Genomic DNA, 21274 nt, shown 5'->3' with positions numbered 1-21274 from the left:
AAAAAAAAAAAAAAGAAAAGAAAGCTGGAGCCTTTAATTTTCAAGATTTGTAGGAAGAAATGGCGTAGTGGCCTTGATGGTTAAGGGTAGGATCAAAGATCTAGAGCTCCAAGGGACCTCAGAGATCATCTGCTCCAACCCCCTGAACTTTTCGGATGAGAAGGTTGTGACTTCCCCAGGGTCACACAGGTAGTCAGTACTAAGGGGCAGCATTTGAACCCAGGTCATTTGACACCAGAGCCAGAGTTCTTTCTGGCAAGCAAAATGCTGAATTGCCATGATTTTCTTGCTTTTGGTTGTTTTGTGAAGTTGTTGGTGTTTCTCAAAGAGACTGGCTCATTTGTGCTTTTCTGTTCCAGGGACAAAGACAATGATTCCACCAGGAGAGTGTATGTATGCTGGGAGGAAAAGAAGAAAACCTATTCAGAAACAGTAAAGTATCATATTTTCTGTTTTTTGGTGGTGGGTAAGAAAGTGACGAGGTTTTAGATAAAACGAAATTACAACCAGTTTTCTGGTATTTCTGGACAAGTATTCAGATAGCTCCTAAGTTATATTGATTAATGTTACATATCGAGCCTTATTTCATGTTTGAGATACTTGTATTTATTCTCTGTGAAAGAAGTAAAGGAACCCCAGTCCTGACAAAATCATACAAGTCCTATGGGAAAGAAGCATTAGTCAAGAAAGACCATTATCATTCAAATAAGAAACAATTTCCAGATGCCCTAGCCAAGCCAGCTGAAGGAAATGGGCTTTCTCCTAATGACCTTCTATATAGCTTCTGTTGTACCAAGTAATCGTGAAACCTAATGATTTCTTCTCTTTCAGGAAGATGTTTTAAATGAACAAATTCGTGCTTTAGTTTGCCTTCCTTTCAAAAGCATCGCCCTGATCTGAGTTTCCTAAATGATGGAAAGGGTAAAGACTACAGAATCAGTCAGAGAGCAAGTATTTACTATGTATGGTTTTGCTACATGCCAAGTACTGTGTTCAGTGATTGAGATACAAAGTCAAAAAAAGAAACGGTTCTTTCCATCAAAAAACTTAGATTTTGTTGGAGGAGACAGCCCGTACATGTAAAAGTAAATATAGAGTAAATATAACATAATTTTGGGAAAGGGGGACTAGCACCCGGAGGGGTCAGTAGAGACCTCATAGCCAAGGTGGCCCTTGACCTGATCTTTGAAGGAAACGAGATTCCAAGAAATAGCAGGGAGGAACGGAGGGCATTTGAGGCATAGAGGACGTCCTTTGGAAAGGCACAGAGGTGGGAGATGGGTAGCCAGAACGATTGAGCTAAAAACCTACTTTCCAAAGGATATTTCATCACCAACCTCTGCTTTTCTACTGTACTTTAATTTCCTTTTCTTGTTATTAATAATGATAGCATTTATAAAAATGCTTTAAGGTTTGTATACTGCTTTACAAACATTATCTCATTTGATCCCCACAACACCCTTGGGAGGTAGGTACAGTTATTATCCTCATTTTGCAGATCAGTAAACTGAGGCAGATGAAGGTAAAATTCTTGGCCAGCGTCACATAGCTAATAGGGCTCTGAGACTGGATTTGAACCTGGGTTTTCGTGACCCCACATCCAGCCCTAGCTGCCTCCTTTTGATTTACCTTCACTCTCTCACAGCTTCCGGGGAAAGTGGAGAAAAGGAGACAGAGGACATTATTAGAGGCCACTGCAGTTGCTACCCTGCCTTGCTCGTTACTTCTGGTGGCTTTTCGTGTCACTCTTGTTGGCATGGAGTCTATAACAGGAATTCTGCTAGGATCTGCATTCTCTGCCCTCTATTGTCCAGCGAGCATTTGATGTAAAAGAATGCACAATGTGGATTGGTGGATCTCAAGCTTCCCACTGCTGACTTCTTGAATGATTTATCTCTCTTTCTTGGTCAGCTGTAAGCTCCATTACTTGTATGTTATTCTCTGCATTTCTTCCTGTGTGGACCTCAGCTTTTACATATTCTGCATACATACCTGGTTTCACTTGGGGGCCGCCTTTTGGATCATCAGACATGGGTCATCAGGCAAGACTCTGGTGATCTCTGCTGGTGTGAGAGAGAGAGAGAGTAATGTTAGCTACAGGATGTTGCCTGACACATAGCAAGTCCTTGATGAGTGCTGATTGACTGGGTAAAGCCCAGATAGGTTTTAAAAATCTATGCATTGTGGAGGTTCTGGTGATGCCAGACCAGAATGTCTTTATGTCTCCAGAATTTAATCTTATCTTGCACCTGGCAGAGATTACATATTGCCAGACACCATTCCCATGGTAACATCTACCGTTAACCAGGTTGTATGTGCCTCTTTGTGTATATTTAAAGTGTGCTTTCCTCTTCTGTTGGAGCTCAGAATTCTGTGCCAGAAAGTCTGGTGTTCCATACACCCCCAAAACAATGGCAGGGAGGAAAAAAAATGTTTTTGGTTTCCTTGGTCTTAAGGGTAGGTGTGGCCCTGGGGGTTAGAATTTAGAAATTGCAGTGGGATGGCCTGAATTGGCTTTACGTTGCTAGTAAGTCAGAGCTAGAGTGTCCATGTGCCAGACGGAGAGAATATTTCCAGAAAAAAAGCCTGGCACAGGCATGGAGGCTCAAGTGCCTGGTGGGGGAGGGGATAAAGGTCACAGCAGCAGAAAGTCATACGGCCTTTCCCGTCCCTCTGTCGGTGGTTGGGACGTGCATATTTCCTGGGGAGAAATTCAGTTCATTTCAATTTAACAAGCATTTACTGACTGCTTGCTGTATGCAAGATAGTGTGCAGGGTGCTTGAGAGAGCAGTACTAGATTTTTGGCATCAGAGGATCTGGGTTCCAATCTTGGACCCACCATTTACTACCTATGTGACCTTGGGCAAATCCCAAATCTGGGTCTTCATTTTTTCATCTGTATAATGTGGGGGATTGGATTGGATAAGCTTTCAAGACTCTTCTAGCTCTAAATCTGTGCAACCACCCCTGCCATCAGGGAGCTTATATTTTAGGGGATGGAGGGAGTATACATGTAAATACAAAATAGTTTAGGGTGGGGGAGAATGCTAACAACTGGGGGGAATCATGAAGGGCTTCAAAGATGGAAGCCATGCTCTGTTTTAAGGGAAGGATTTTATAAGAAGAAGATGAAGAGAGAAAGCATTCAATTATTCAGTCAGTCATTAAACATTTATTAAGCTCCTACTATGGGCCAGGCACTGAGCTAAGCATTGGAGATATAAAAAGAGGTATAAAAGAGCCCTTGACCTCAAGGGCATTCTAATGGGGGAGCAACAAGCAAACAAATATTTAGTTGCAAGCCATATAAAGGATAGACAGAAAATAATTAATAGAAGGAAGGTACTTTAAGAGGGATTAGGAAAGGATTCTTATTTTTTTTTTAAAGAAATCTGACCAGTTTATTCATTCTCTTCCCCCCCTCCCATTTTTAATTTTTTTTGCATTTTTTTTTTAAAGTTAATTATTTTATATTTTTTTGGTTTACAACACTCAGTTCCACAAGTTTTTGAGTTCCAAATTTTCTCACCCCCCCTTCCCCTCCCCTCCAAGACAGCATGTGGTCTGATACAAGTTCTGCATATACCTTCACTAGGAAAGGATTCTTAGACAATTGGGATTTGAGTTGGGACTTAACAGAAGGCAGAGTTGAAGAGGGAGGGCATTTCAGGCGTGGGGGACAGCCAGAGAAGATGCTGTAGTGTAACAGCCAGGAGGCCAGGGTCATTGGATCAAAGAATACCAGTTGGGGAGTAAGGTGTAAGAAGGCTGGAAAGGGGGGCCAGATTATAAAGGGCTTTGGACGCCATACAAAGCAGTCTGTATCTGATCTTGGAGGCAGTAGAGAGCCACGGAGTTTAGAGTATACTGAGCAGGGGAGGGTGGCATGGTCAGCATGGAGACCACCACCATCTGCAAAGGCATGGAAGCAAAAGATGGAGAAGAACGTTCTTTCAGCCCTATCTCGTTTTCTTTTCTGAATTTCAGCTCTCCTTTGGTTCTGGAAGATAACTAATTCTTTGGTATCTGACTATTTCTCAGAGACAAGCGGAGAAAGGGCAAAAAAAGGTTCAAGGGACTATTGCAGAAAACATGTCTTAGGCATGCTTACAACCAGAATCATGACTGAAGGTAGGCAGAGTAGGATGTTGCCTTGGGTGCAACTCCCAGGGGTGCTTTTAAAAATAACACTTTTAATAAATTCATTTTTGTTTATTTCAGTAACTGCATCCCAATTTCTAAATCCCAAAGTTTAAAATAATTTTTGAAAATGTCGTTTCAAATTATCTCCCTTCCTCTCATTCCTCCTTGAGAAGGCAAGCGATTGGATATCAACTACACATGTGAAGTCATGCAAATGTTGCCATATTGCACAAGAAAACACAAAATAAAACAGACGGGATTATTATTAGTTCCACTTAGCTGGTTAGGAAACTGAGGAAGACAGGCTAAGTGACTTTTCTTAGAGTCACACAACTAGTGAGGCACATTTTGAACTTGGGTCTTCCTGACTCCGGGTCCTGTGCAGAGGCGGTAAGCATTGGAGGCAAGTTTGAACCTCAGTCCTGTGACTCCCTGAGCCTTTTCTCTGTACCAGAGTCCATGAAGTGGTACTCCAAGAGAAGAAGGCCATGTTCTGCCTGGAGTTGAACGTCCCAGAGTTAAAAAAAGACTAGGTCTAAGATTCCTGAGAGAGGGTATAACCTCTTTGAGGGCAGGGACTTTGTCTTTTTATTCCTGAGATGGAGGGCAATGCTTTGCACACAGATGGCATATAATAAATGTTGAACAAATGAATGAATTTTCTGACATAAGGGTCTACTATACCTTTGGAACTCTCTCAAGGTGTGATGTGTATCTTTGCAATCCAAGGACAGAGACAGGCTGGATGGGAGATTTTAAGGGTTAGGTAACTGTTGGAAGGAGCCGGTAATTTTCCTTTTCTCCATCCATGGATTGAGAATGGGCGTAAGGTGACTAGAGGAAAACCTTGATGTCTCCGTATAGTGCTGCCCTAGGGATGGAAACTATTTTGACAAGTAGAGATTTATTTTTCTAGGATCATTTTCAGAAACCTAAGCATCAAAAACTTTTTTTGTCAATAAAATAATAAATCAAAATAGCACCGTGGCACATAGACAACATTATGCTTCCCTTGATCTTGTATCTGGGTTGATGTGCAACAAAAGGAATGCTTTTGGTAGGTGCTTTAATTTTAAATTTCCTGGTAGTAATTTTGGCTGCCGTGAATGTTTTAAAGATTTTGTATTTGTGGGTAGGAGAGGGACCTGTAAAAACAATGTAAAGAAACTGGATGTTCATTAAATGTTCACAGATTTAAACAAACATATGAAGTGCATTCATTCAATAACTGCATATTCAAATAAATCAACTTAACAGTTCATTGATCCTCGATTTATTTTTGTTCTTTTGTATGTATGTAGCATCATACGGCGAAATAAACACTACTCTGCTTATTCAAAACCTAGTTACTGCCGTTTAGTAAATGCAGCTGTGTTTATTTCTGTGAGGAGAGCTGCAGGTATGTGTATATGATTTCTGTAGGAACTCCTTTAGCATTAAGCTCAAGGGAAATTTGGAAGTTAAAATAACTTGCTTTTGAGCTTCATTCTTGTGTAGACATGGGCTGGTCCAGGCAGTAGCCCTTTCTTCCTACAGGGTGGGAGGAGGGGTGGTGGGGTGGTGGTAGAGCCCTGGCTGTGTGGCACATATGGCTTTGATTTATAAAGTCCTATGGACTCGTGGCTTCAAGTGGGATGGAGGCCAGACAGGGGAGCACCTTTGCTCTGGATTCTTTAGGGTTTCTTCTTGGCCTTCCCCAGTCTGGACATTAATTTCCACAAGGTTAGTGTACTTGTGGATGGAGCACTGGCCTGTTAGGTAGAAGATAGTTGACCCCAATCAGGGGTCTCCTAGGAGGCAGCTTGGTGTGGTATAGAGTGCTGGGTCTGGAGTCAGGAAGATCTGAGTTGAAATTCAGCTGTGTGACCCTGGGCAAATCACTTAAGGGCTGTCTGCCTTAGTTTCCTCACCTGTAATATGGAGATAAGAGCACCTGGGTCGTTGTGAGAATCAAATGAGGTAATATTTATAAAGTACTAAACACATTTCCTGGAATATAGTAGGCATTTAATAAATGCTTGGGCCCTTCTCCCCTCCCCCTCACCACTTGTTAGGGATATATTAGAGGGGATGCCTATGTCAGGCAGGTGTTGGGGGGGCCTGGTGATTTTGGAGGCTCCTTCAAACTTTAAGGTTCTGTGATTCTACGATGTGTTCTAGTACTCAACACCACCTCTGACAAATAATGATGTGACCCTGACAAAAGGCAGTGCCATCACTCTGTGAGTAAAGTATTGATGATAATAGTCCTTGCCTACCGTAGTAGGTGTGGGTGAGTGAAGATAAGATAATTAATTCAATTCTGTTTATTAAGTGCTTGCCACAACATGGTACAGTAGAAAGAATCTGAAGACTCAGTTTCACATTACCCCTCTGATGTCCACTACCCTTGTGACCTTGGGCAAATCCTTAACTTTCCCAGGTCTCCTCATCCTTAAGGGGCAGGGACTGAACTAGATAGATAGCTTCTGGGGTTCCTCTAGATCTGTGAACGAAAGTAAATATGAACTCATTTTGGGGGGAGGGAGAGGGGGAAAACACTAGTAACTGGGGGTACCCGGAAAAGTCTCACGTAGAAGGTAGCACTGAACTTCAGAACCAGTTCCTTCCAAGATCCCGGCACGCTGGGGTCAGGACCATCTCCCCCTCCCGTGACTATTTATCGCGACTTGTGGCCTCACCTGTGACAACAGGATGGGTTAATGTTTGGACTCCCTATGTCAACTTCTCTTTTAAAATGGTACATGGGCTATTATAAACAGGAAGAACTATTTCCCATACTCAAACACACACACACACACATAAACAAAAGCAAATATGTGTTCGTGCACACACACAGATACTGTATAGTAGGCCACTCATTGGCCAAGGAGGATGTGACTTAGTGTGAGCAGAGAAGTGGATTGGGGGGGAGGATGTGACTATGGAGACTTGGTACCCTTAATAACTCTTATTTGGTTGGACAGCATTTATTCTAGGAGCCAGCCAGATTTTGGGGGGAAAAAGCCTGGTTGGTGAAGCCCTCCACTCCTCAGAGTCAGGCAGTAGTGGAGACCTTAGCAATTCTCTTTAATTGGACTATGCACCACTTTGACATTTTTAATGGGAAAAGTTGGCCACTTTGTATGTCACCACGTATTTGGCCATTTCCTCAAAATCATTACCTTCTGCTGAGCTCTGCTTCCTTAATTTTGATTGAGTTGAATTTGATTTGAGTTTAATTTTGATTGAGTTGAATTTGATTTGAGTTTGCATTCATGAACTGATTTCCACCCAAGACTGGGATATCTAAGAGGTCACTTTTCTTGGGGCTGGCTTCCGCAGTCAGTGTGCTCCATGCTGGAAGCCTATTGGTCTATCCTTGAAGACCTCCCTGTAGCAAGGGGGAAGATTAAAGGGCAACAACCATGGGTACTGGATTGCTTTCCCTTTCTTCTTGTAGGGCTTGCCTTTCCTCATGCTGTTGAGTTCACTTTGCATCTTCTCTTGGTCTGCCCCTTCCCTGAGAACAGAGAAGATCCTTTATTGCATTTTCTCCCGCTTTCTTTTCTGAAGTTTATGAACACCTCCAACAGAGAATGACTCTCCTGTAGCTGTTGGCCTATAAAGTTGTGAACTCTATCACTTACCTATGCTGTTCTTACACAGAAAAATGCCAGGGCTGGAGTTGAATGCCATCAGTGGAAGAATACTTGAAAGGGTCACCCTGATCTTGGCTCCCATTCTGGGGTGAAGTTGGAGTGAACAAGGAAGGTGCTCAAAGAAAATGTGGGAAAAAATTTGCAAAATAATCCCAAATGAAAGCTTTCAATTTAATACATATTCATAAATTGTCTATGATGTGCCAAGCAATAGGGATACAAAAAAAAATGAAACACTTTCTGCCTCAAAGAAGTTAGTATTTTATTGCCTTAGATAGATGTATATTCTTCCTGCCCAAGAAGGCAGAGAAGTAAAATAAAGTAAGAGAAGTGAGAAATGGTTGACTAGAAAGAAAACAGATATGGGGGTGAGGTGGGGGATGTCCCTTAAAATAAAATCCAAAGTGAAATACCAGAGAGACAAGAAACTAAGTGAGAGACAAGAAACTAGTGGTTTTTGAGAAAGTGTTTGAGAATTTTGATGGCAGTGAAGAGAGGGATGATGAAGTAGAAAGTGGGACCTGAGTACACATCTCTGAAATTTTATGTCTTCGTTTAAGATTGAATTACGTAGTTTGTGTGACTGAATTTGTAACCCCTCTGGGGTAGAGCCTGTGTCTTTGCTTGTGTTGAATATTGATTCTGCTGGTGTTAGATGAAAATAATAATATTTAATTGAGTAATGAATTGGTATTGGCATGTGACCCTTTTATTTAAATGTTTGTTATTTGCTATACTTGAAACTCAGATCGAGTGATATGTTAGTTCAATATGGCATGAGTTCTGACTGTAAGATCATGATTTTGTTGTTCATTCATTTTAGTTGTGTCCAACCCTCTGTAACCCCGTTTGGAATTTTCTTGGCAAAGATACTGGAGTGGTTTGCCATTTCCTTTAACAGCTCATTTTACAGATGAGGAAACTGAGGCAAACAGGGTTGAGTGACTTGCCTAGGGTCCCACAGCAAGTTAACCATTATTTATTAATTGCTTACTATGTGCCAAGCACTGTTAAGCACTGGAGCATACAAATATAAGCAGCTGTCAAAGGAACTTACATTCTATTGGGGAGAGACAACACAGAAAAGGAAGCTAGAAACGGAGGGAGAAAAATGAAAGGTGCCTGGTCTGGGCCCCTCCTCAAAGTGGAGACTCACTAATGAGAGAAGGGTGCTTTGGGAGCAGAGGGAGAAGGGAGCTGAATCGTGATGCAAAGACCAGAGGATTTTGTCTCTGTAGTGTAGGGAAGAAAGGAATGAGAGAAGAGAAAGGTCTCATGGAAGTGAAACTTGGCCTGGGCCCTTAAGTAGCCTCAGTCAGGCAGATGGGATAGATATTCAAAGTGAAGAGAAACTGAGTGAAGGTACAGCTAACTACCTTCCCACCATTGCTTTTGGCTTCTGTTATGTGGAGAACATCTCATCCCTTGTGATTCATTCCCTCCTCCATTCAGGTACCATTCCTGGATCTAACTATAACTTTGCATTTTTGGTGAAAGTATATTTTTGACTTCTCTATTTTTTTAAAATTATTTATTTATTTTTAGTTTATAACATTAGCTCCACAAGCTTTTGAGTTTTAAATTTTCTCCCCCTCCTTCCCTTCCCCCCTCCCCAAGATGGTGTGCAGTCTGATATAGGCTCCACATATACATCCATATTAAACATATTTTCACATTAGTCATGTTGTAAAGATGAATTATAACCAATGGAATGAACCATGAGAAAGAAGAAACAGAACAGAAAAGAGAGAAAGCAAATAGTTTGGTTCGCTCTGCATTCAGACTCCTTAATCCTTTCTCTGGATGTGACAGCATTTTCCATCATGAGCCTTTTGGAACTGTCTTAGAACCTTGCATTGCTGAGAGGAGCCGATTGACTTCTCTATTTAAAACCATCATTAAGTTCTGAACAATATGCAGTGAATCTCCTGTCAGATTAGAGGGTTGGGCGATATAAAAAGACTTTTAGATCTTTTCTGGCTCCACGATTCTCACTTCCTCAGATAGTGTATGACCAGACCAATGCAAGTCTCTCATAGGAGACAATTAGAAAAGAGAAGAAATGTGCAGCATTAATATATAGTGGAGAAAATAGGAGTCATTCACTCCAGGAACACTGACAAAAAAGATAGGGATTTTATTTGCATGTGAAAGGGTTTGCAAACGTGTAATTGGGAAGCCCTGAGATTTTGTTTTCCTCTTCCTTTTTCCCTTACTCTGTGCAGCCAGTGAATTTGCTTCCTCTCCCAAAATCTCCTTAGCTCATTACTTCTCTGAATTGTGGTACATCTTTAAAATCTAGTAAGTACAAAGCAAATGTTTCCAACTCAGTATTGTTTGGTACATGTGGAAAAACTCAATTTGGGAATAAAGCAAATACGTTTATATAATCAGCTCAGTTTACATGGTAAGTTTCGTGTTTGTGTTAAGATTTAGTACGCTGAAAAATAGAAGAAAATACGTGGGTAGCCTTTTCCCAGAACCACAAAAGATTGTACCCTCATTTTGGGAAACAGTAGATTATCTGAAAAATTTTGTCAGCAATTGAAGTTAGAATTTGGTGGGGGGTGGAGGGGGCCTGAACTTGAACTCTCCAGATGTGAACTGGAATCTTGGCTCTGCCACTTACTACCTGTATGACCTTGAACAAATCTTGTAACTTCTTCAGACTCAATTGCCTCTCTATGAAATGATATGGTTGTTCTAAATGATACCTCAGGTTCCTTCCAGCTCTTGACCTATGGTTCCATGCTAAGTTTAGTCAGATAAAACATATTCTGGACGATTTAGGTTAATGGAGGTCCTTTACATTACGCTTCCTTTATCTTGCATTGTTCAGGAATTCTAGTGTTCAGTAAATATTATGGATTACTAGTATGATACCTTCAGTGTTGGAATGTTAAAATAGTAACTCTCTTAAGAAAAATGTCCATGAAAGATGTTTAAACATAGGAATAGGGACTAAATACTTGACTTCATTGGCATAGAGAACTCCTAGGTAAGGAAACTCCCTCTATCATTGAAGATTGGGACCTCCTTTTGAGTTGCTAGAACACTGAGAGGTGAGTGACTCTTACCCAGAGTTTCAACAGCTAATATGTGTCACAGGCAAGTCCTGAGCCTATGTAGTCCTTGTTCCAAAGCCCACATACTGTCAACTATGCCTTTCTATATTAATTTCTGCCTTTCCGTGTTACTAATGTGCCCTGGCCTGAATAGAATACACTGAAAATTATTTAACCTTTTCTTGGTAACTCAGAGTCATCATTATGAGCATCATCGTTACTCTAGTACTATGCTGAAACTACAGTGTAGGATACAGGACTGGATAGACAGGTTTCAAAACCAAGATATTTTATAGAACTTGCTATCTACAAAAGGCCCATGGTGGTAACTAGTAAATAGTCAATACAGAGCGTTATTTGCCTCCAACTGTTTGATGATATTCCAAGGTCTCTCTGGTGATCTCTTTCACTCATAAATGTGTGGCATTCACTCCTTTTGGGGGAAAAAAAAATTTAAGTCCCTGGTGTCAGCTTTCATCCTGGTCATTAGCATTTTTTTTTCTGAAAGGTAGAATACCAGCCATTCAGTCTTATGACCTCCAGGGTAGCATAAAATAATTAACTTAGAAGCCATATAGTTTTCTCTTTACCAAATGATTTCCCCATTCTTTAGAAAATCCTTTTCTTTACTTTTGGTATTGGTGTCCTCTTGATTTTATCCTAGCATTTAGAAAAATTTGTTATTTATGTGTTATTAACACTTGTCATTCAGTTGTTCAGTTATGTCTGACTCTTTGGGACCGCATGGACCATGGATAGTACGCCAGGCCCTTCTAATTTCCACTATCTCCCAAAGTCTGTCTGAGTTCGTGTATGTTGCTTCCATGACACTATCTATCCATCTCATCTTCTGCCGTCCCCTTTTCCTTTTGTGTTCAATCTTTCCTGACATCAGGGTCTGTTCCAGTGAATCCTGTCTTCTTATTATGTGACCAGAGTATTTAAGCTTCAGCTTCAGTATTCGACCTTCCAGTGAATAGCCTGAATCAGATTCTTCAAGTATTGATTGATTTGATCTTCTCGCTGTCCAAGGGACTCTCAAAAGGCTTCTCCAGCACCACAGTTCGAGTGTCAGTTACTAACACAGTGGACAAGAACTTCTTTGTAGTGGCAGCCCTGCTTTATGGCTCACTTCTACTGTGTGTTGTGATAGAGCAGCATCCCTTTATCATTTCGAGAATGTACTATGGGGTTTAGCTTAGATTGAGCTGCTTTCCTACCTTTGTTCTCTTTAATGCTATCTTCCCTATAAGCCCAAGGGTAATAATGGCTCTATTGTCTTTGAAAAAGATATAATTTATTAGAAAAATCTTTGTAGATCTTTTCTTTTTTATCATCTGTCAATTTTCATTCACAAGCTCCTACTCTAATGACTCACCCTCACATGGAGGTGACCCTGGGTTTTTAAAGTCTGTGCCAGTTAAGTAGCTGTGCTAGGAAAGAGTGAGAGACAGGTTTTACTGTGGTAGAAAAGTTACAGATACATTCTCGGTAATAGACAGAGTGTGCTTTCTAAGGATTAACCTACCCAAACATGGAGATGCTCCTGTTTCAACAATTCGGCTAGCAGTTGCTGTGGGGGTGAAAAACAAACACGAGCCCAACAACAAGAATGCTGCAAGCCCAAGTTCTTTTGATCTGCTTTACTAAGGAAAGTAACATTAAGGGGTTAGCAATCTTACTTTAATCCAGCATACAAATATCATCCACTTAGTTCAGGGGAAAAAGCCCAGCACCCTGAACTTCAGAGCAAATACAAACAAATTACAAACATCAATAGACAGACCTTGTCTGATTCAGATCTTAATGCATAGTTACCAGAGTTTAACAAAGTCCGAACATCTGGGTTTACAAGCTAGAGGGCTCTTAACTATAGCTGCCCAGAGTCTCTGCATCAGCACTCTGCCAAGAGTGAGAGCCCTAAGCAAATAGCTCTGTTCTGTCTTTTTATGCACTCTTTAGCCGTAGTCAAACCTCATCTGAGTGACCAGAACTTAAGCTCTTACTATTGACTCTGCTCTTAGCAACTCTCCTTAGGACCCTGAGGGCTTCACACCCACGTAGACTTAGCACCTAATAATTAGGGGTTTGAGCCTGGGGTTTAGCACCTAATAAGACTCAATCAAAGACACCCAACTTAATTGATAATACAGATCCTCACCAAGAGGCTGCTTGATTCTTTGGCCATGGTAGTCAATGCAAAATGACCCTCAGTCCTACTTGACCTCCACTTGCTTTTGCAGTGATGGCAGCAGAATGGAAGAGAAGTGACACATGGTGCTAAGAATCACACATTTTTTACACAATCTAGAAACTTTAACATAGCTCTCTACTCTAAATATGAAATCCTTGTCCAATGACCAGTGAGAATCACCTCTGTCATCTCAATCTTGACATTCTCAGTATAAAAAAGAAATAAAGTTTGCATTTAAATGGAAGGATGGTTCATAGTGTCTCTTTGGAGGGGCAAATGAAGGAGTGATGGAGTTAGTTTTATCATGCATTGAAAGGCAAAATGAAACATCATTTTGGGTAAAATTTGGTCATCTAGTATTGTGGTCCTCATAATAATTATTTGCGAAAAGACCACCATGAAAATAATTGCAACTTTTGCACCAACATTTGTTGTAAATGATGGAGGAGAAGAATTCTATGAAGAACTTGATTAGACCCTCCCATTAGATCAACATATACTTTGATACAAGGTAACTTGTGTGCAAAGGTGCAAATGGTAAGGTTGTTGAGAAAAGTACTAGAAAATATGGATCAGAAGTCAGGAAAGAGAGTTCAGAGACTTAAATGACAGAAATCTCACATTGGCATATCATGAATCTTTTTTTTTGAGAAAAGAATCTGTAGGCACTGGATGTGATGAGAACCAAATAATATCAAAAAATAAAATTAATTATATTTTAAGAGATAACGTGTGTGTGTGTGTGTGTGTGTGTGTGTGTGTGTGTAAAAACCTTATTACTGATATGAGAGTCATTCCAGAATCAGCTGTCCATTTAAAGTCAGCCTTCTGATTTGTTATAACAAAGATCAAAATGAGTAAAACTCTAGTAGAAATAATAGTATATGGCTTGCGGTGGAAACAATTCAATCTGGACATATTCAAAAAAGTTATTGATGATAAAAAAGGCATATACATGGCAAAAATTGACCATAATAAGTTCATATGGGAATCTTATCAATATAAATAATTGCCAACAAGTGAAAAAGAACTTTACAAAAGAAAAAAGAACCATTAAAAACTATAAAGAGCTATAAAAGAAGTTTTTCTTTTAAACAAGGACCTTAGTTTGAAAAATCCGTGACTCACTTGCCAAGTAGAGAGAAATGGAAGCCAAAGGCAGCACCAGTTTAGAATGTGAACACGTGTGTAAAATCTTGCAGAGGCACATGCAGGAAGGTGATGAGCAGTATTGCCTCATAAAACAGAGAAGCAGCGGAGAGTAAAACCAGTTTAAAGAGAGATGGGTGTGCTACCCAGCTAAGCAGAGTCTTCTCAACCGCATTTAAGGCTGAAAATTAAGGACTTGTTTCAAAGCCTGCAATTTCTTTATTACCATCATAATTATATTTGTATAATTGTACAGCTTAGAAAGTACTTTTATAAATATCTCCGTTGATAATAATAACTTCTGTTCGCATAGGGCTTTAAGGCTCACTTTCTTTCCTCACCCTCTCAGGTGAGTCGGACAAATAGGATCCCCATTTTATATATGAAGCTTTTAGAGTTTAAATGACTCACTCATGATCCCATAGCTAGTAAAGGTCTCGGTCAGAATTTGAAGTCGTCTCCTGATTTCATGTTCCAGCATCTTAGCCACTATGGCACAACGACATCAGGCAAGGAATATTACCCCCATGTTTTGCAGATGAGGATAGTGGTCCTCAGAGAGGTTCGGTGACTTGCTAAATTATTACTGACAAATTATTATTTTTTATTTAATTGTTCTCATAACAACAACTAGCATAGTGCCTACTATGACCCAGCAGCAACGCTGATGTTATTTTGTACCAGCCCTGGGAGGTAGATTTTACAGTTGAGGAAACTGAGGCACATAGAGGTTTAAGCGACTTGGCCAAGGTAATACAGCTAGGTAGTTTTTGAGGCTGCGTTGAACTTGGGTTTCCTTACTCCCAGCCCAACACTGTATCCCGTGTGCCACCTTCTACCTCAAAGGTCAGAGTACAGTCTTGAATCCCTGGCTTCCTCTTCTTAGGCCAGTGTTCTTTCTGTTAACACAGGCTGCCCCATTGCCACTGAGAGATGATACTTTGGGCCTGACACCCAGATAGAATTTTCTATAAGCCCTCCTTAATATTTTATTCAATAGAATTTCAGGCTCAAGAAACATTTTTTAAAAGTTATGAAGAAATGGAAATCTCATCTGTAAAAGCATTTCATGTTCTGAATAACACCCTCGTTCACAGATTGAATCAGTGAGATATCATTACCAGTTACCAGGTAAAAAAGATGGTAAATATTTATTACAAGGTGTTAATTCTTGCTTCCTCAGGGTGAACTCTACAGTTAACTATTCAGCTACAGGGGAACTTTGCTGTCCTCAAATAAGTTCTGAAATGATGTTTTACTGAAGATAGAAAAAGAAGATACAGCCTAGCGTAAAAATGAGCCATCCCATGATTGTGTATTTATTGTGTTGTGGTCTGTAAGCCACAGATGAATGTGTGAAAGTTCCCAGATGTTGGCATTTTCCATTTACCAGAGACTGTATTTTTGTTATTCAGTCAATCACCAGGCATTTGTTAAGGGTACTGTGCTAGGTGATGGGAATACAAATGCATAAAATGAGACAATCCCTGTCCTTTAAGGAGCTCACAACAATTAGCACAACTGAAAACAGCCAGCCTGTCCTTATTCTCTCAAATCCCGGGTTATTTGCTTCAACAAGCACCTAGCGGATGGAATCTGGCCGACTTCACCAGGAGAGATCAGTTTCATGAGACTTGAACAACTGTGTAGAGGATGGATTATGTTCAGAAATAGACACAAAATTGTTCTGTGGCTTCCTGATTTAGTCATTGGCTTTCTCCAGCTCTACACCGCGTCCCCCTTTGAAACAGCAAAGACTCCTCACAGAACATGCTGACCGCTCAGTTAATTGTATCGGCTCGTACAGAGGCTTTTTCGGATAAGCATCAGGTTGGGGATCAAAGGCATTCTGCGATCTTTTCATTAGATGAAGTTTGTGATCTACACCGTCGGGAGGCTTCTAAAATACAGTTATTTTCATGATGCCGCTTATGTAGGTGTTGTTATCATTGTTACTATTAATATGATAATTAAAATAAATTTATTAATTGGCGGTGTTATAATTGGCAATGTTAATAAATAATAAAAATAAAATAAAAATACTATTAATATTCGTGTGGTACTTTAAGGTTTGCAAAACTCCCAACATTATCTCATTTGATTCTCAAAAGTATAATTCTGTGAGGTAGGGGCCATTATTAACCCCCCATTTACAGAGGAAGAAACAGAGAGTGAGAGAAGTGATTTTCTTGGGATCACACAAGTGTCCGAGGCAGCATTCGGACTTAAGTCTTCCAGGCTCCTGGTCCAGTACGCTGTCCAGTGTGCCATTGTGTAGTAAAAGGGAGATGTGGCTTTAGAGCAAGAGGGTATTTAAATTCAAATCCTGGATTTTGTTGTGGTGGTTTTGTCGTTTCTGTCGTATCTGACTCTTAGTGACCCCTTTTGGGGTTTTCTTGCAACGATACTGGAGTATTTTGCCATTTACTTCTCCTGTCCATTTTACAGATGAGGAAACTGAGGCAAACGGGTATGTGACTTGCCCAGGGTCACATAGCTAGTGAGCGGCTAAGACCGGATTGCAACTCAGGAAGATTTCAGAGCTGGCGCTCCATGCACTATGGCACCACCTAGCTGCCAAATCCTGGCTCTGACGCTTATTATCTGTGTGATTGTGGGCAAGTCACAACCTCTTGGAGGCTCAGTTTCCTGATACATGAAATCACAGGGTTGCCGTGGGGATCAAATTAGATAATAGAGGTGGAGTGCTAGATATATGACACCATTATCACAGTACAGCCTCATATAGTCACTTGTACTCAGTAGAGATGTGTTGATTGATTCACTGTACAGGCTGTGACGCCCTGCTGTGTCATAGCTCAGCTTGCCACTAAACTCTGGCCAACATGCCTTCAGATTTAGAATATATTTCATCATCGTGCTTTCAGTGGTATCAATTAGTTGTTTCAGTTGTATCCGATTTGGGGTTTTCTTGGCAGAAATACTAGAGTGGTTTTCCATTTTCTTCTCCAGCTCATTTTACAGAGGAGGAAAGTGAGGCAAACAGGGGTAAGTGACTTGCCCAGGGTCACACAGCTAGTAAGTGTCTGAGGCTGGATGTGAACTCTGGAAGATGAGTCTTCATGACTTCAGGCCTGGCACTCTGTACACTGTGCCACCTAGCTGTTCTCAGTGTGGCCCTGCTTAAATTATCAAAAGTGTTTTGCATACAGTAAATGCTCTGCAAATGCCTATTCACAAATAAGTACAATGATGTCCTGTGAGGCAGTGGAAGGACCCTTTTGGACTTTCATTCACTAAATGTACCACTCCTTCCCTGCCTTTCCTTCTCAAACACTGCAGGATTGTCCTGTAGTTGATGTACCTGCAGCGGAGTCTCCCCTAAGGACCAGTGAGATGAGTGGGGCGATTTCCTTCCCCTTCCTGGAACTGCAGAGATCTCATAATTTTCTTCTTTCATTCCTGTAGTTTATCCTCTTGGTCTATACTGTCGGTCTGTTGCTAGCTGCCCTTGTCACTGTTTGTACTGTCTGCTACCATTGCATTTCTAATCTCATTAGTTCTTTTCTTTGCCACATTCTTCCTTCTTTCAGCTTTCTTTTCTCTTGTCTCTTTTCTATGCAGGCAAGGGCCTTGTGTCAGGTGGTTTTGTTTTTAATATTCTCTGCAGGGCAATGAGAGGGCTCCTTTCCCTCTAGCCATTGAACCAGGTAATCACATTATGTTCAGTATAATCTTCAGCTTTTTTTTTCAATTAACAAGCATTTATTTTCTCTCCTACTCCCCATTGTAAAAAAAAAATAAAAACAAACCCCAAAAAACAAACCCTTGTAACACATGAATAGTCAAGCAAAACAAATTTATAAGGTGGCCATGTACAAAAATTTGTATCTCATTCTGCCCTTGGAGCCCATCACCTCTCTGCTGGGAGCACATCATCAGTTATTTGGATTGTGGTTGGCCATTGCATCGATCAGAGTTCTTCCAGGTTTCAGAGTTGTTTGTCTTTATAGTGTTGCTTGCTGTTGTATAAATTGTTCACTAGGTTAAACTTCAACTGTTCAGCATAATTTGACAGCTGTTTTATCATTGTAATTCAGAGATTTTTTTCTGTTCTCATAAGTGAGTTTTGTTTTTCTACCACATTTCTGGTTTGGAGGCTCTTCTCAATGCTTGAGGTGAGTGGAGGGCTGATAACTCAGAAGACTGGTGTTATACTTGGGTTAATGAGGATAGCTCACAAGGTATCAACAGAGTATATAGTTGGTCATTAGCTGTGGGGAATCGATCTGATGGAACAACAGAATCATAATTAGGGTAGGATGGGTCCTGACTTTGCTCCAGAGTACTACTTTTAGAGGCACTGACAATTCTCATTGCCCTTCAGCGGTACAGAAACAACAGAGCTCACCTAGTGTAGAGTTGGCAAGCATAATTAGCTAAAATAGGCAGCCACCGTATATCTGCCTAAAGTGAGCCTCCCTGCCTCCCATCCTCTCCGTGTGGCAGCCCCTTACCCTCACTGAGGGTCTCTGTAGGATCATAGACCTAAAGCTTGAATGGATCCCAGAGACCACCTTGATCAACCCTTTAATTTTACAGGTAAGAGAACTGAGGCACAGGGATATTAAGCTACATGTACAAAGTCACATAAGTAATGAGCATGAGAGGAAAGAATTTAACCCAGGTCTGAGGGCTTCTGAATGAGTGATATTTTCACTATTTGTTCGTGCTGCTTGACCCAGATATAGTGATTCCTAGTTAAGTCTCTACAGACCAGACTTGTAGTCATTTATTAAATTGTCTGTTTCTTCGTTTGTGCATTTATTTATTTATTCACCCATTAATTTATTCATTCATCTATCTATTTATCTAACCATCATCTTCCAAGAAGAGTTGAGGCAGATTACAAGTTAAAATGCTATGCAAAATAAGACATTTAAGGATAAAACAGAATAGAGTCACTTAAATGGAAAGAGATGCATTCAAGATGAATCACTTAATTCAACCGGATATGGAATCAAGTTCTAAGTCAGGGGTGGGGAGCCTGTGGTCTCGAGGCCACATATTGGCCCTCTAGGTACTCAGGCACAGTCTTTGGACTGAATCCAAACTCCACAGAACAAATCCTTTTATTAAGGGGATCTTAGAATCTAAGTTTTCTGGAAAAAGGGGAAATACATCAAATTATGTAATTTTCATTTTCTGAAAAGAGAAGTCTATAAAATCATTTTCAGACACAAATTTTTTTCCTGAAACTAAACTCAAGAAATGTATCACATGAATCTTTTTAGAAAGGGACATTGAGTAACCTGATATACAATAGCACAGACTGTGATTTGACAGAAGACAAAAAAGAATGTTTGAGTAAACAATTATTGTATTTGTCCTTCACCAAGGAAGTGGGTGTAGCGGTAAATCAGTCAGTCAAGAAACATTTATTAAGCTCCTATATATGCAAGGTGCTATGCTTAGTGCTGGGAATTAAAAAAACATAGTAAAAAGGAAGACAAGCTCCTGCCCTCAACAAGCTTATGGTCTAATGGGGGAAGACAACAGGCCAAAGGAAACTGAAAAAGAGAAGGGGGGAGATATCTAGCATGGGTGGAGGGAGGAGGAGGATGGTAAAGTCCAAAGGAATGCAGCCAGATGGGAAATTAAGAGATGGCTTACCAGGTTACCTTCCTCGAATGAAGTTTCTGGGAGGAGCGCTACACCTCCATCCTTTCCTGTCAGAGAGGGGGTCCCAGGGGAAGGGGTACTTATGAGGTGTGAACTCCAGGATGGAGTGATCATGAAGGATGTTGAGGTTTCTGGGGGCATGATGGGAAAATCATCATTGTAGTTCTGTGTTTTTCATTTTTGTTCATAGGTGCCTGGTCTTGGGTGTGATTTTTTGTATCACCATTCCCCATTTCTGCCGGCTACCTGTGTTATTATGAAATTGGAGCTTTCTTTAAAGGATGAACCGCTAAGACTAGGGTTTAGTTTTTTTTCCTATTGGGTTGATAGACGTTAAACATACTTTTTCTTCTGGGGAAAAAAAGACTTTGTAAATCATTATCTCATTACATTTGACCAGTTAATATCTGAATGCACGTGACGAAAGGGTTGACCACTGTTACCTGGCCTATATTCCTACAGAAGGCCGGCTGTGGGGAATGAAAAGTCCAATCCTTCCAAGAGGCACCGAGATCGTTTGAATGCCGAGCTGGATCATCTCGCCAGTCTGCTGCCTTTTCCACCTGACATCATTTCCAAACTGGACAAACTTTCGGTCTTACGTCTCAGCGTCAGCTATCTCAGGGTGAAAAGCTTCTTTCAAGGTAAGACTCGTATAGGTCTCTTCGGTTTTCCTGGAGGGGAAATATATTCCAAAAGCTGTAATAGTTGATCCAGGGGAAGAGAGATTGTGTCCCTAAAATGACCAGGAATGTATTGGTGCCTTTTGGAAAATAAAGAAACTGCCTAGGAAGATCTCTGCCATGGATAGGTAGCATCTGGATGACCGCTGCCCTTGTGGGTCAGTTCTGATACGTTTGCCCTTCAGCATGGGCGTCACCAAGGGCTTTGCCTTCTAGGGGTGGGGAACCTGTGGCCTCGAGGCCCCATGTGGCCCTCTAGGCCCTCAAGTGCGGCCCTTTGACTGAATCCAAACTTCACAGAACAAGTTCTCTTAATTCAAGGATTTGTTCTGTAAAACTTGGACTCAGTCAAAAGGCTGCACCCAAGGACCTAGAAGGCCATATGTGACCTTGAGGCCGCAGGTTCCCCACCACTGTTTGCTCTCTGGGTTCCCTCTTGCTGATGCCCTGGGTGCTTGACTGCAGAGGGTTTTGAACGCCCAAATCAGGAATTTAAATGCCATTTTATAGGCAATGGAGATGTGACAGAAGGTTTTTGTATGGAGGAGTGACATGATCATGACAGTGCTTTAAGACAGTTAAGAAAAGTGTTAGCTCTTGGCTTAAATAGGTTGAGCTAATTTCATCCGCCGTGTAACAGAAATCAAATGTGCGTATAATAGCAGCATTTCTGTGTTTTGATATGTTTCCATTTCTAATACTCAAGACTCCCTGGCTCTGAAATAGTCTGCTGCAGTAATTAAACTGGGAGGCAG

At 40.8% G+C, this 21274-nt stretch overlaps 1 protein-coding gene across 1 annotated transcript in view; it reads left to right on the top strand.

Annotated features, from left to right (window-relative positions):
• Positions 1 to 370: 370 nt before the first annotated feature.
• AHRR (aryl-hydrocarbon receptor repressor) overlaps positions 371 to 21274 on the top strand; it is a 249273-nt gene continuing 228369 nt past the window's right edge. Inside the window, exons 1-2 of the mRNA XM_036742143.1 lie at positions 371 to 432; positions 20299 to 20480. Coding sequence (XP_036598038.1) covers positions 371 to 432; positions 20299 to 20480 — 244 coding nt within the window. The remainder of the gene's footprint in view (positions 433 to 20298; positions 20481 to 21274) is intronic.

The sequence above is a fragment of the Trichosurus vulpecula genome, chromosome 1 (genome assembly GCF_011100635.1).
Source record: "Trichosurus vulpecula isolate mTriVul1 chromosome 1, mTriVul1.pri, whole genome shotgun sequence".
Lineage (NCBI taxonomy): Eukaryota > Metazoa > Chordata > Mammalia > Diprotodontia > Phalangeridae > Trichosurus > Trichosurus vulpecula.
This window is presented reverse-complemented; position numbering and strand designations above follow the sequence as displayed.